The following is a 16,686-nucleotide window of genomic DNA, read 5'->3' as shown; positions in this document are numbered from 1 at the left end:
AAATAGATTATGATCAAGATACAGGAGGTTTCAAGAGAGGACTCTAGGACCAAAACAGAATTGCCCAATGTAATTGTGTCTGTATTTTTCCCCTTCCTTTCAATCCTAAGAAGAAAAACGAAGGTCAAATGGAACAAAGCAACAATCCAGAAACAAAAGAAGCAGGGGTAAGCTTGCTTTGAGTAGAAAAATGAATAAATAAACAGCACTAGGTTTTTTTTTTTTCTTTTCTTTTCTTTCTTTCATTTTTTTTTTTTTTTTCCTTAAATGGCTGGGAAAAGTGGGAGGAAAAAAAAAAAAACAAAAAAAACAGACCCTGTCAAACCATTCCTGATTATAAAGGACACAGATAAGAAAGAAAAATATCCCTCATGTTTGTTTAAATTCCAGAGTTGTATATGAAACAAGTACAATATGTCAAGGGTATTTTGAAGTACAGTTTTAAGTAATAAGAACTAAAGAAGAAAAAGGGCTGTGGGAAAGGGGGTGAAAGTTTGCAACATTAGCCAGAACTTGTAAGTAGAAAATAGTGAGAAGTCAGGTAGTCAACAGTCCTGTGACGTTCTCTCCCAACTGACCAGCCAGGAAGCCAAACTACTTAAGTGAGAAATCCTCCTGCCACTGTGCAGAAATCTTCCTCAACAACATTTCATATGCATGGAACCAAGTTATTATTCATTCAACAAACGTACACTGAACATCTACTGCTACCATCCCCCGCTTTAGGTGTTTGGAGGGAAGATGGTTGCCGATGATCCAGCTCGGACCTATTGAGCCTTTATCTCTAATTTTAAATCACATTTTAATGCCCCTGATGATTAATAATAATTACTCATTTAGTATTCATCCAAATCTGGGAACCTCTGCTTTAGGAGATGCAAGAATTACTAAGACAATTCTTGATTTCGAGAAGCTCACATAAGTAATAGCAAAATTATCAGTTTTTCCAAAATGAGGTTAAAAATGAAAAATGACAGAAGAGGAACAAATTTGTTGCTGTGGGAATTCAGAAAAGGGAGAAATGATGTACTTTTGGGAGTTGTAGATGGAGTGAAGGAAGAACTCACAGAAATAGGTGCGTTCCTTAGGATGTTATGATTTGACCATGTAGAAAAGGAGGAGGAAAGGTCTATTATTTTAACTAATAATCAGAACAAACATGTCTCCAATGGTTACTGAGAATCAGGACCTATTCTGGGTGCTTTATATCACTCATCTCTTACACTTAACCTAAAACAGGAAGGTAGGTCCCATTATTTTCCTATTTTGCAGATGGGAGAACTAAAGCTGAAAAATCTGATGTAATTTGCTGACAGTCACACAGATAGAGATTGGGAACACTAAAAATTAATCCCATATCTATCCTATTCTAAAGCCTCTACACCTCCCAAGAAAGACTAAACAAGGCCAAGAGATGCAGAAGTGTCAGGCATAAGACAAAGCACTCATTGTTACCTTTGGCTGGAGGGTGGCAGAGTTGGGGAAGATAGGGCTGGGAAGGTTGAGAGGGAGCCAGGCTGTGGATGCTATGTTAAACTGTTTGAGCTTTATATGGTAGCAAGAGGAAGGTCACTGAAGGTTTCTAAGCAGAGAATGCAATGATAAAAGCTATATCTTACATCTTAGGTTATGAATCATGGGTTATATCTAACAATCTTAAATGATAAAAATCAAAAGTTTGAAGAGTCTCACCCCGCCTTTAAACAAAAAGTATGGCTAGGAGCCAGGTGAAACTACTGCCTCATAGCTGTCTAGGCAAATTCCCAACATGCCAGGCCTTGAGAAAATTCAACAGAGCAAGGCTTATGAAAGATACAGTGAGTATCTGTTACCCTGCAAGACAAGGACATACTCATCCCCGGAGCTGTCCAAATCTGGCATAAGGATAGCCCTGGGGTATGCAGCATTCTCTGGGCCCTGATGTGAACCCACAGGCCAGTGGGCACAGGAAAGCTATGGGAATCAGTTTTGGAAGAATCCAGACTCCTGACTCCCAGCCCTGTGCTCATTTCAACAAATCATTTGGTATGCCACTAAATATGTGACACTGAGCAAACCTCTTTACCTTTCTGTTCAACATTTAGAAACATCCCTTTCCTCATCTGTGAACCAAGAAATTGAACTCTGGGTCTCAGATTTCATGATTCTTCATCCTTCTTCCCCTCCAACATACCAGCAAGAATAACCTGCTTTCATGAGAGGCCCACTCAGCAGGATTTGGGGGAGAAGCAACATCTCCTGAGAGCTTCTATAGGTGGAAAATCTCTTAGCTGAGAATAATTGTACTTTCTTAGCTTTATGAAGCATTCCAGTCCTCCCTCACTGAATTTGATCTGGTCCAGGGTTATCCTTTAAAGTGCAAACTGGATCACTGATGTCAAAAGCAATTCAGCAATACAGGGCACTATGACCATATCCAGTCACATGCAGGGAGTTCCTCATCCTAACGTCGGGGAATTAATGCCCTAGAATCCAGACCTGTCAGAGCTCAAGGATATTCTTTTATTATTTGAGAGAGTTTTTTTTTTTTTTCAGTCTCAAAAGATGGTGTGTGCGCATATTCATAAGTGAAATTCCAAGGAAGTTAAGAAAAGGCTAAAATTGTGGAGTTCTTGGGGGCTGGGGGAGGGGGGTGCAGGGGGGGAGAAAAACCGTGATGCATTTTTAGATGTTCACAAACTCCAACTTTCAAAAATGAATTTCCAAAGGGATAAAAATGTTTTCTTCCTAAGAGATTATCAATTATGTAGATCCAAGAAACTGCCAGAGAAGTAAGGGAGAAGATGCAAGACTTGTTCTGCTCTCAGAAATATTGCTGGTAGAACTGAAATGAAGATATGAAGCCACACACCTTTGAAAGAACGTCTTAAACTTCATTAATTCATTGGACAACATCCAGTAATTCACTTACAGAGTGTGACTTGTTCCTGTAATCAATTCACCACAAAAATCTGAGGTATGTTAAACCTATGGCTTCACCTTCTTTGACCTCCAACCAGGGAACAGGAGGGGAAATGACTGACAAATGCTAACATTAGCAGTGAAGCAAGCAGAATTCCAGGACCAGGGAAACCCACATATTGAGAGTTACCTCATGGTTATTTATTTTTATAGGACTGACCATGAATATGTATTCTTTCTCCACATACGAGAAAGGAAAATATGTCCAAAATTTGTGACAGAATTAACAGCAGGACTGCTAACCTCACATGGGAGACTCCCGGGAGGAGCAAGCTACAGGGACCACCCATGTTCTTCTCTGGGAACTAGCTTATGATAACGTCACTGTCAGACACTCAAGGACCCCTCTCTGCCTGGTGTTGACTGATTTCTGTGAGACCACCAGAAACTGTGTAAATCACTTAGAAGAAATCAGAGTTATGCTGCATATATGTCTCAGCAATCAGGAAGTACAAGCAAGTAGAAGACAAGTCCTGGAAAGGATTCAGGCTTTCTCCTCATTTCTTGCCCAAGATACTAGTCCAGTAACTCCAACACCTTAGCCACAATACACAGGAGGTTAAGATTTATACTGAGTTGAAATTTCATGCACTCCACCAACAGTTGCCAATCTGAGAGACCCCTACCACATATGAGGGCAGAGATTTTGTGGGATGAGCTGCAAAAGGCATTTGGATATTTGAACATGGTATGTACTTTCATCTCCTTAGATATGCAGCCTGGTCCGGCTGTGCTCACGCCTGTAATCCCAGCACTATGGGAGGCCGAGATGGGTGGATCACCTGAGGTCAGGAGTTCGAGACCAGTCTGACCAACATGGGGAAACCCCGTCTCTACTAAAAATACACACACACACACACAAATTAGCCGGGCATGGTGGTGCACACCTGTAATCCCAGCTACTCAGGAGGCTGAGGCAGGAGAATTGCTTGAGCCTGGGAGGCGGAGGTTGCAGTGAGCCAAGATTGCACCACTGCACTGCAGCCTGGGTGACAAGAGCAAAACTCCATCAAAAACAGAAAAGCAAAGCAAAGCAAAGCAGCCTGGTCCATTGGCTAGCATGACCAACCAACCCCAAAGCTTCCACTTTTCCAATAGTTGTAGAAGAGACTTTGATATATTAACATAGAAAACCAGAAAGAGGGGTTAAGAGTGTCAATTTGAAGCAAAATTGGGTGAGTGGCAGTGCAGGCTGAAGAACTCATTCAAATTCCCTCTGCTGAAGCATCCAGAGAGATCTTCAAAGTTACGTATGTGAAAAATATGTCAGTATGCACACTATACCTCCTGTCACTAACTTTAGGTAAGATAGGTATATAAAAATAAAACTAGAAGGAGAGGACTGATGCCCAGTAACCCAGTCCAATGCCTACCACCAGAAAACGGAAGCCCTCTATCAAAGGAGAAAAAGTCAACACTTAGGATGGATACTTTGACTGAGACTGCCTCAAACAGCTTGGCCTCCTCCAAGCATACCTTCTCTTTAACCTTTGATCTTTACTTTTTTGTAGGTGAAGGGGAGAAGAGGGAGAAATTTGTTTTGGAACAGGTCTTTCAACGTCACTATTTTGAAGATTCTTTTAAACTTCAGAGAAAAGGTGCAGACTACAGTATAGGAAGGATGAGAGAGGAGACAGAAGAGAAATGGGAAGGGAGCAGGGAGAAGATAACTTGTACTAGATTCAGCTTTGTCAACGCCTCCTGAATTCGTGCTGAATGCGTACTTTAACCCTCACCTTATCAGGACAGTCCTCTTTTTGAGAGAGAAGTTGACGCTGAGAAAGAGAGAAAAAGACTTGTCCAAGTTAATCAATTATTGCGTACAGAGACAGGGCCACCAGATATCTGGATTGACAAACTGAGACACATATTTAAGGACACCCAATTTGAAAGATGGAACAGAGATGACGGGGGCAGCAGGGAGGGCTCAAGAGAGCATGTGAGAGCCGCAGGGTCTTTGGAGTGGAGGAGCGCTCTGTGGGTACCTTGATGTAGGCCCGCTGCAGGTAGTTGTAGGGCACTCTGCGCTGGAAGTCGCTGCGCACATCCTCGCTGACGCGGTGGCGGGATGCGGGGCCCCCGAGGCGCTGGGTCTCACAGCTGCGGTAACAGCGCGCCCGCCCCAACAAGGAGCGGAAAAGGGGCAGCTCAGCTCCGGGGCCCTCGCCGAGGGGCGCGAGCGGGTGGCGCGCCGCGCAGTGGCGGGCACAGCGCGTGCGGATTTCCCGCAGGCGCCGGTGGCTGCGCAGCGCCGCTTCCAAGTCGCGCACCGCTTGCCGGTAGTCTCCGCTGTAGTAGGCGGCCGCGCCGCTGGCGTAGAGCAGGTCGAAAGGCTGCAGAGGCCCGGGCTCCAGCTCCAGCTCCCGGCGTGGGCTGTCCGGGGGGCCGCCCCACAGTGGCGGCGGCAGTAGCAGCGGCAGCAGCAGCAGCAGCGGCGCCCAGATGCGCTCCCGCATCCTCCGCCTCCGAGAGGCGCGGGACGGGTACGCTCAAGAGGGCTTCGGGGCACCTCCCGTCCGGGTCCCCTCTCCCACCTTCGCTCGGGGAAGGGCGCCGACCCCGCCGCGATCTGGCTACCCCGCGAGCCCCAGGTGACCGCCGGCGCTCCGCGTACGGAGAGGCGGAGGCCGTGCCTGGCCAGCCGCTCTTAAAGGGACGCCCACAGCTCACACGCTCCTCCTGCTGCCTGAGCCTCCGAGAGCCACTCTCCCAGGCTCCCTGCGGCAGCGGCGGGGCTGCCGGGGGCGGCACACTCCAGCGCCAGCCAGAGAGCTAGCGCCGCTTGAGGCCAGCCGGGGCGAGGCGCTTTACACGAGGGTTCCCTTCTAGTTGCACAGTGGATAGTATTAGCCTTCTTTTTGGGAAATAAAGAAAATCCAGCTTAGCAAGTTAGGGCCTTCATCGTATTACGGAATCTGTGTATGGCCTCGCAGTTTGCAGCGTGCTTCACCTTCTAACGAAGCCTGGAACGCCATTTCAGACTGAATAAAACCATAGATGCGATGGATACCTATGCAACAACCCCGCACATTCTGCACATGTATCCTGGAACTTAAAGTTAAAAATAGATAAATTAATTAATTAAATAAATAAATAAAAGTCACAGAGGCCCTGTAGGCCCAGATGCGGAGGTTTGAGAAGTGATTTGCCCAAATGCATACAGCTGAGAAGCGGCAAAGGACGGACCCAACCCAGGCCCTTTAGAATCAAAGCTTACCGCTCCTTCTCTTGGGGAAGGCTCTCCCTTACCTTTTCATCCCACTTTGTGTGGATGTGTGTCCGGGCATTGGATCAGGGCGCTGGGCCAGGGGAAGAACAATATATAGCCTGCGTTTCCTGGGCAGCCGTGGTGTTACAGGGCCCAGAGAACCTTTGGAGGCAGGAGGAGCTGTACTCACATTCTGGCTCCGTCCGTTTACCAGCTGTGTGACCTTGGCGACTGAGGGCCTCAGTTTCCTCATCTGTTAAACAGCCAGACGCCTAACCGTGAAATGCTATTCAGAAATAAATTCTTGCTGTGGACCAGGTGCAGTGGCTTACCCCTGTAATCCCAATACTTTGGGAGGCCAAGGCGGGTGGATCACCTGAGGTCAGGAGTTCAAGACCAGCCTGGCCACCATGGCGAAACCCTCTCTCTATTAAAAATACAAAAATTAGTCGGGCGTGGTGGCGCATCCCTGCAGTCCCAGCTACTCAAGAGGCTGAGGCAGGAGAATCGCTTGAACCCAGGAGGTGGAGGTTGCAGTGAGCCGAGATTGTGCAGCCTGGGTGACAGAGTGAGACTCCGTCAGAAAAAAAAAAAAAAAAAAAAAAAAAAAAAGGAGAAGAGGGGAGTAGAGGGGACAGGACTGGAGAGGAGAGGGAAATTCTTATTGTAAGAGTTGAACAAAGAGGCAATTTAGTATATCCCTTACCTCAAGGAATTAAGCAATGGGCATCAATCTAGGAATGGAAAAGCTGACAGAAATGGTTGCCAGATTCCAAATGACTAGCTGGAGGCTTCCTGTTCCTCCCCTTCTCCTCTATCACAAATACGTTTTTAGCCAAGGTGTTCCCCTCTTTCGTGTTCCTTCACACTCTCACAAGAGTATGTGTTGGACCCTGGATCCCAGCCTGCCTCCTGGAGGCATTTCTGCGGTCTTCTCGTACCTGTGAGAATCTCAGCAGTCTTTCAGTGCCTGCAATGGTGAGCAGAGGGACAGGCAATGGGAAAAAGACCCACGAAAGTATCTAGTTGCTGTGATTTTTCCGAAGAAGACTTTTGTGTGGAATCACCACTATGCTGAGGGGCTTGCCAGAGAGTCATGCTCATTCCTTCATTCATTTTGTTAGGTTTGACCACTCAGGCCATGAACAGCCTGGCTATGTAATTCCAAGAGACACTGATAATCATGCTCTTTTTTTTTTTCCACCAAACGTTACTAATTCGGCTCATATCGCTGATGAAAAAGCTCCAGTTTGGAGCTGAATGTATATTGAATGCCTTGGATGGTCAGTGTTCCAGAATTAGCACATCAGTCATCTGCCCAGACTTTTTCTCTAGAGATTGTCTCTGTCTTCAGATAAAGATTTTGGAGTCTAATCCAGGGTTATCAGTCCACTTGTGGAAGGTTTTGAAGCACATCAGGCTAGGAACTCCTGCTGTGGGACTGAGGGCAAAGTGCCAGGATTCCTTGCTACATTCTATTTGTATATTTGGTGACATTTCTACATCGCTTAATATATTTCAATTAAATTAACATTTTTTGATGCCTACTCTTAAAGTAAATATTCTAGATGAAAGAGAAGATGAATAAGTCAGGATTCTTATCTCTGGGAAGCTCACAGTACTGTATAGGAAACAAATTTGATATATATGATGTATAGAGCTTTAATACAAGGTAGAATGTGGTACATGTTAGATTAGATTGAAAGTGTTGGCCGAGCATGGTGGCTCACGCTTGTAATCCCAGCACTTTGGGATGCCAAGGCAGGCCGATCACCTGAGCTCAGGAGTTGGAGATCAGCTTGGCCAACATGGTGAAACCCCATCTCTACTAAAAATACAAAAATCAGCTGGGTGTGGTAGTAGGCACCTTTAATCCCAGCTACTCAGGAGGCTGAGGCAGGAGAATCACTTGAACCCGGAGGCAGAGGTTGCAGTGAGCCGAGACTGCACCATTGTACTCCAACCTGGGTGACAGAGTGGGACTCTGTCTAAAAGAAAGAAAGAAAGAAAGAAAGAAAGAAAGAAAGAAAGAAAGAAAGAAAGAAAGAAAGAAAGAAAGAAAGAAAGAAGGAAAGAAGGAGAGAAAAAGAGAAGGAGAGAAAGAAAAGAAAAGAAAGCGCTCTGGGAATATAGAGGTTGCAAAAATAGCTTGTGGCTGGAAGGATCTAAAAAGACTTAGGGAAAGAATCGGCATTAGCACACAGTCAATAGCCTATAGACTGCAACCGTGTCCTACTGATTCCCAAATTGGCCAGGTTCTTTCAAGCCTTCTTCATGTACTACTACCTTATTTCTTTTTTTTTTTTTTTTTTTTTTTTTTTTTTTTTGAGACGGAGTCTCGCTCTGTCGCCCAGGCTGGGGTGCAGTGGCCGGATCTCAGCTCACTGCAAGCTCCGCCTCCTGGGTTTACGCCATTCTCCTGCCTCAGCCTCCCGAGTAGCTGGGACTACAGGCGCCCGCCACCTCGCCCGGCTAGTTTTTTGTATTTTTTAGTAGAGACGGGGTTTCACCTTGTTAGCCAGGATCGTCTCGATCTCCTGACCTTGTGATCCGCCCGTCTCGGCCTCCCAAAGTGCTGGGATTACAGGCGTGAGCCACCGTGCCCGGCCCACTACCTTATTTCTTAAATTTTTTTTTTTTTTTTGAGACGGAGTCTCACTCTGTCGCCCAGGCTGGAGTGCAGTGGCCGGATCTCGGCTCACTGCAAGCTCCGCCTCCCAGGCTTACGCCATTCTCCTGCCTCAGCCTCCCGAGTAGCTGGGACTACAGGCACCTGCCACCTCGCCCAGCTAGTTTTTTGGGTTTTTTTTTTTTTTTTTTTTTTTGGTAGAGACGGGGTTTCACCGTGTTAGCCAGGATGGTCTCCATCTCCTGACCTCGTGATCCGCCCTTCTCGGCCTCCCAAAGTGCTGGGATTACAGGCTTGAGCCACCGCGCCCGGCCTTATTTCTTAAATCTTACTACAAGTAGTAAGTAATATACCTTGCCTACAATCTCTGCCTGACTTGAGAGAAACTATTCATTGACAACTCAAATTTGCTTGAACATTAGAATCACCTAAGAAGTTAAAGTATTGTTTTCTGGCTCCTGCTCTGAAAGATTCTGATTTATTGGTCTGGGATATGACCTGAGCGCTGGGAGTTTTAGAAATTTCCCAGGTGATTATAATACGAAGCCAAAGTTGAGAACCACAGATCTACAGCTAATGCCACAGCCCAAAGAATCAGTCTATGAGTGGGGGCTCCAGGTGCTGTGTAGAATTCATGAGTAGGTAGGGTTTTGTGTAATCCCCCAGATATTCCCTTCCAAGAGAGCCAATCTGATCTGCTTTTTTTTTTTTTTTTTTTTTTTTTTTTTTTTTTTTTTGAGATGGAGTCTAGTGTCTAGTGCGGTGGCGTGATCTCGGCTCACTGCAAGCTCCGCCTCCCGGGTTCACACCATTCTCCCGCCTCAGCCTCCCGAGTAGCTGGGACTACAGGTGTCCACCACTGCGCCCGGCTAATTATTGTATTTTTAGTAGAGACGGGGTTTCACCGTGTTAGCCAGGATGGTCTCCATCTCCTGACCTCGTGATCCGCCCGCCTCGGCCTCCCAAAGTGCTGGGATTACAGGCGTGAGCCGCCGCGCCCGGCCTGATCTGCTTTTTAAGGCTGGATCAGGACAAAAAGTTCATGATCCTATGGTAATAAGAGCCATGCAGTGCAAAGAAGCTGATTCCAGGTCATGCTCTCCCAGTGGTACTTACTCTATGTTGGAACACACAGTCGTCCTCGAGTCTCTTATACTCCTTAACTTCTTGTAGAGTATGCCAAGAATGTACTTTTTCTTACCTAATGAACTGACTTCCATCTCAGAGTTCCCGATTCGCGAAACCTGGGGTGGAGCTTTCAGATTTGCATTTCTAACTTGTTCCTTGATGATGTGCTGGCCATACTTTATCTGATTTCTTATGAACTATGGTTCGGAAACTTTGTTGTGTTGTTAAAAAGCTAGTAAAATCATGGAGATTCTGGATTTTTGAACTAGAATCTAGTCTGGGCCTTTACGTTTTTACCAGTTTCTTAGAGGATGCAAATACTAACAAAAGTTTAAGAACCACCGCTTCAATTAGAGCAGCGGTTCTCAACTGAGAGTGATTGTACTCCCCAGAAGACATTTGACAATATCTAGAGGCATTTTTGGTTGTCGGATCTGGGGCGCGGTGGGTCGGAACATTCATATTGTTGGTGTCTAGTGGGTAGAACCAGGAATGGTGCTGACCATTCTGCAATACACAAGACAGCTACCTAGAAGAAGTAATTATTCAGTCTAATGTATCAGCGGTGCCAAGCCTGAGGCATATAGCATAGTTTGAGCATTGCAAGGCTCGTCTAATTCCCTTAATTCAAAAAGGAGGATACTTAGACCCACAGGTAGGCAGTAGCAGGAGTACAATGCTTCATTTGATATAGCAAAATATAAAACATATATGCTAGATGTCATGGGGCAGTGGGTGATAGTATTTTTGTAAATTCTTTTTTAAAAAGCGAAAGAAAAAAGCACATGACAGTAAGAAAGAAAGAAATATGATTTGAGAAGAGATGACATTGGAACATAAAATGTTGACATTTCTAAGATAAGTATGAACTGGGAGACTGAAATTTTGCTTTTTTTCCTATTCTTTATAAAAATCAAAGAATAACCAGAGCACAAGAGAATCCATCCAAAAACATTAAAAGAGATTCTGGGTGACAGAGCCCTTTTTATTACATTTGGAATGAGTCTTGACAGAGCTTGGATTTCCTTTTGACTTCTGTTTACAAGTCAACAGCATAATTGCACTGTCTTGCTTTAGAGAACCATTAGCAAGTAGGAATTCAGAAGAGATTTTTAAGGGCCTCTTATTTTCTCCAAGTCAGCTTAGTTTTAAAAAACCAACTTTTCTCCATTCTACTAAATATTTTTGGAATAATAAAAGTGTACTCGGACTTCAGCAGTAGACTAAAGACTTTCCAAAAGCAATATTTTGATCACATGTAACCAGGGCTCTCACTTGCCCCAAACATCTTTGATTCCTTTGAAATGAAAGGAATAATTATCACTGTGCAACAGCCCACCGCCTTGTTCAGCTGCTGTTGATGCTGGTGACAAGAGAGTTGTTTTGGAGACATTTTTTTCTTACGCAAATAGAATCATCTGAAGACTTTTTTTTCTCCAAAAAGTTAGCGTGACAGGCAAGCCACCAACAATCCGTCAACATAAGAGAGTGAGAGAGAAAGCCCTCCCTGGAGAAAGAGAGGGTTTTTTTTTAGAAAAATTAATATTTAACTTAGATTTAAAATCAAACAGGAGCTGCCGCATTCCAGGACTGGCTGTTCCTTTCCAGTGTCTTTAATAGCTCCATCCTTGTGCTTACCTTAATTCTCAGATGAGCTTTAAAATTCCAAATCAAACAAAACATGCAAACCCTCTGTCCTCACACTCATGTTGTGGAGACATTCTAACTTCATTCCTTGGAAGACTCACATTTAGTTGAACAACAACAACAAAGAAGTGAAACAAATAATGCTGGCCAGGCACGGTAGCTCACACCAGTAATCCCAGCACTTTGGGGGGCCGAGGCGGGTGGATCACCTGAAGTCAGGAGTTCGAGACCAGCCTGGCCAACATGGTGAAACCCCATCTCTACTAAAAATACAAAATTTAGCCAGGCGTGGTGGCCCCCACCTGTAATCGCAGCTACTCGGGACTCCAAGGCAAAAGAATCATTTGAACCCAGGAGGCAGAGGTTGCAGTGAGCTGAGATCACGTCACTGCATTCCAGCCTGGGCAAAAAGAGTGAAACTCCAACTCAAAATAAATAAATTAATTAATTAATTAATTAATAATGATGCTAAGTATTCCCCAAATCATTGAAGCTAAAAACACAATTCAGATTGAAATCTAGAGTATTGGGTATAGCATTTTACCAATTATTTTCACAAACATTAAGTTGTGTAACCTTCAAGGGTCCCTTTGAGTAAGACATTTGTACTGTAATGTTACCATTGAAATAATTGAGGCTTGTAAAAGAGAAATGACTTGCCTAATGCAATAGTTTGAAAGTGACAGAGCCAGGACTAAAGCTTATTTAGTGCTTTTCTCACTGCTTCTCAGTGCTTGCTTCCAGGCCTAAAATACCTTCATAGCTTCTGTCAAAATTCTGCCTTGGTTCAACTTATACAGACCACATTTTTGCTTCAACCACCAACTTGGTTTTATAATAATCATTCAGCTAGAGTCCCAGACTCATAAAATTATTTTGCAAAATAAATATAGACAGGGGGGGGGTGTGTGTGTGTTTGTAAAGCCATAGGTATTGGACAGAAGCTGAATAGAACTTTGAACTCAACTTGATAGATGATGTAATGTGTACAGGAACACTCACGACAATATAAATAAATAGGTCTTAATTCATTTCTACACAAGGGATGCCAGAACACTGTTCATGGGTGCAAAGAAAAACCTTATGTATCAGAAATTCTGGACGAGAAGAATATTCTGTATGCATGGGACGTTCTGTCATCCTGAGATAAACCTTATGCCCTCCCTGTCCCTGAGACCCTCTTCCCATTTCCATCCCTACACTCTCCCTCATGAGGGCTCCCTGATATCACATTTCAGAAGCATCCCTGTTGCAGGCTCCAGGAACCGAGTCTGGCTCTGGTCATTCTGTAGTTCCAGGAGTCTTTGTCCCATGGCAAAGTAGATACCACTGTTCTCCTACTGGCCTACTCTACCTTGGAACACTGGTTTAGAAACTGAACCCTTGCATTTCCCTGTTTAGGTATATTAGGGTTGATAATTAATGCCTTATCTTTTCCCAACTTCAAATTTGGAATCACTTGAGATAATTACCCAAATATTACCTTTATTGCTGAATAAGCAGTTTTGTAAGAACATGGGTTTTAATCTTTAGTAAATGGTTTTTTTATTTCTTCAGCCAACCACACCCTCAAATCAAACTTACCTGCCTACTCCCAGACCAAGTGTGAAGTATTACTGTAGAAATTTCTTCATTGAGACATTTAAGAAAAATAAGGGCTTCCTTCAACATTCTACTTATCTCAATAATTATCACCCTATTTCCTCTGAAATGGGTCCCTTGCCTTACTCCTTCTGGCTCTAACTGAAATTGCTCCTAAACCTAAGTCCCTTTCATAGCTTTTAGATATCAGTAATGCCACTAACCTACGTGGACCAGCACCTAGTCTTGCTATCAAACTCCTTGGGTATGAGCTTCGTCTCTCTGGTATGGCATCTTCCTGTCTCCCCTTAAAGCCATCCGAATACTGACTGCTTTGCTACTGGGCATCTGCATTTCATCCTGTTGCTTGCTGCCTATATACCCCTAAGTCTGGTCCACTTAAGTGTTCTGACCGGTTGCTAGGACGTTCCCTCTGGATCTGGGCTGCCCTGCTTCTGACAGGGCCCCTGAGCTGACACAGAGCACTGAGGCGTGTTCTGGCTACAACAGAGCTATTGATGTGCTTATCTCTCTGGCCTCAGCTTCATGGGAAAAGGATGGAGATGCGCACTTCAATTGTGAATCATATCTTGTTCCCATTTTCAGAAAAATGTAGGCTGCTGCAGTTTTTACATTTTGTCAGGGATCTAGATGGAAAGCCAAATATAAAAAGTGCGGGAAGGAATACAAAGATATTAGTTGACTGACAGAAAATTTACATTAAGTTCCCTTCTAACATTAAACTTTCATTTTTGTTCAGGTTCAACTAATACTAATTGAAGATTCTAAACTGGAAACATTTTTGTGATTTTATTTGATCCCTGGGGTTTAGAGAGAGGGAGAAATTAAGGATATGATATTATACAAACTTTACGAATGAAGACATTTGTAAAGATATTTGTCTTTACTGCCTAATTTATGATTTTTTGTGGATTTCAAAAATAATTTAAGTCCACAGGAATAAAATAAGTTAGGCAGTAGAGAGCTGAATCTGAATCCAGAGCTGGAGATGTCTTCCTTCTCTTGTTAGGACCTCCACACAGGAATTCCTTTCAGCACCTGCAAACAGGAGACTTTGTTCTAGTCAATTTCTTCAGACTTCTGGTAGCCTCCAAACTCATCATCTGATAGGATCACAGGGAAACTAAAAGAGCCGAATGCTAGGACAGTAAAGCCTCAGCTACTAAGACCATCTGAATTCTACTGCTGGGTATCCACCACTCTAATGATTCTAGACTGCTTTGCCCACCTTTATCACCATTTCCCCACATCTACATTATGAATCATGTAAACTGTTGTACCCTGTAAGCTGGCACCAAGTTTTCCCACCCGGTCTTGCATCCCTGCTTCTCTGAATAGCATCTAGATGTGCTTCCCCCAGGACTGTGGAGCCCCCTCTTGTGTTCTCTTCTTTAGTGCCTGGTAGGTACTAGCAGCCCACTCCAGCCAGACGGAGGACAAGGCCCCTCCAAGTCTCAAGGAAATGCACAATCCTTCCTTACCTCTGGCCTCAGAAATCTCAGCATCTCATTGATTAGCAGCCTTGTCTGTGGCAAATCTAAGGAAATTGCTTTGAAGGTAATAAAATGATGTAATACATAATGTTTTTACTTTAAATATACATAAAGCATCAGTAGCTCATATTTTATGATTTGTAGTCACAAAGATTAACAACTCGTGTGATTTACTATCAAGTATAGATTAAAAGCTAATTGGATAAACAGTCAACTTTATAAATATATACATATATATTTTTTTCCTCCCATATATACATGGGCAAAAAAAGGTTCAGAGGAAAAAGAACAGATTTGGTTTTTTCTTAATAAAGAAAAGTGTCTTGAATTCACTCTGTAGAAATTTAAAACTACTTGATGTTTTAGTGATCAAAATAAAATTATCAAAGCTAAAATACCAAATAGATATGTCACTAAATTGATTATTTTGTTCCTCATAGAATTTTAAAAAATACATTCAGGCTGGGTGTGGTGGCTCACGTCTATAATCTCAACACTTTGGGAGGCCAAGGCAGGTGGATCACGAGGTCAGGAGTTTGAGACCAGCCTTGCCAATATGTTGAAACCACATCTCTCCTAAAAATGCAAAAATTAGCCAGGCATGGTAGCACACACCTGTAGTCCCAGTTACTCAGGAGGCTGAGGCAGGAGAACCACTTGAACCTGGGAGGCGGAAGTTGCAGTGAGCCGAGATCATGTCACTGCACTCCAGCCTGGGCCACAGAGCAAGACACCATCTCAAACAAACGAACAAACAAAAAATGCATTCAGAGGAAAACATTGGCAGAACTTGCCAATGTGACTTCTGGAGAAATCTTCACTCATCATACCTGAGTATTTTATATTCTGACTTCACTACTCATCTTGGCTACCCTGAAAATAGATCCCATCTTCCTGATTACCTCACCAGCCTGTCTGTGGTTTCTTTAAACAGGCTGCCCCTACACCAGTTCAGTCCTGCTGTGTTTATTTCCAAATTACCTCTCAGTAGCAGTATCTGACCATATGCAGATTGCCCATATGGAAATGTATTTGAAGAGATAAACTAGTGATTATCATTCTCTTAGCCTCTTGGGAAAAAAAGAGATCTATTTGATGTCAACACTGTGTCTATGTTCTAGCAAATAGTATTTTGTTGAATGAACAAAATAAATTTATATTTCAAAAGAGATGTGCACATAAAATTACCCTGGATAGGAAATTAGAGTATCTTGGATCCAGTCTGTTCCTTCTGTTAAGTAGGTCTGATATCTTAGGCAAGTCCCTTTCTGGGCTTCTTTTACTCCCATCAGAAATGGAAAATGTGAAACTAGACCTCTGAGATGCCTCCTAGATCTCCATATTCTTTAATTCTTTCATTTAAAATATATGCTTTTATCACATTCCTGGAGATCCCCAAAGCATTGCTCTCCCTCTTCCTACATCTGTCTCTGGGATAAAGTTAAACTTTCGTTCCCAAGCAAATTTCGAAGCTCCCACTGGGGTCATTAAAAGTCTCAGTTTACTCAGAGCTTGTTGGTTTTGCCTAGAAATCTCAGCTGGACTCAGCCAGTAGAGCAAGAGACTACTGTTATTGTTTTGAGCCAGCCCGTAGCATAGTAACAATTCTAAGCAATACAGAATTGATCCGTATGCCCAGCTCCCTAGGGAACCTCCTTACTTCAGTCTGTCCAGCATGCGTGTTTGCCTTCTGTCTTTGGACCTTTATCCATAGGAAAGAAGAAATATGAAAATAATCCAGGACTGAGGGAAAATAATGACTAGAAGTGCAGCTACTCTATTCTACCACTTCACATGATAAATAGAGAAGCTAAGACCCAGGTGCAATGAGAAAGTTCACCTAAAATAATAGCAAATGATTGGTTAAACCAATATCTTAACTCCTCTCTTCTATTGGATTGAACCCCTTGCCACTCTGTTCCTTGGAGAAATTCAGAATGTAAGTAGTAAACTAACTGAGCCAGTTTAATTCTGAAGGAGGGAAACACTTTATATATTTTAAAATAAACTTATTTAAC

General features: G+C 43.5%; 1 protein-coding gene across 1 annotated transcript in view; it reads right to left on the bottom strand.

Moving 5' to 3' along the window:
• Window positions 1-5,769, bottom strand: part of P3H2 (prolyl 3-hydroxylase 2) — a 165,974-nt gene extending 160,205 nt beyond the window's left edge. Inside the window, exon 1 of the mRNA XM_050779253.1 lies at window positions 4,947-5,769. Within this exon, the coding sequence (XP_050635210.1) occupies window positions 4,947-5,417 (471 nt within the window). The 5' untranslated portion in view covers window positions 5,418-5,769. The remainder of the gene's footprint in view (window positions 1-4,946) is intronic.
• Between the last annotated feature and the right edge of the window lie 10,917 nt (window positions 5,770-16,686).

This window comes from Macaca thibetana, chromosome 2 (genome assembly GCF_024542745.1).
Source record: "Macaca thibetana thibetana isolate TM-01 chromosome 2, ASM2454274v1, whole genome shotgun sequence".
Taxonomy (NCBI): Eukaryota; Metazoa; Chordata; class Mammalia; order Primates; family Cercopithecidae; genus Macaca; species Macaca thibetana.
This window is presented reverse-complemented; position numbering and strand designations above follow the sequence as displayed.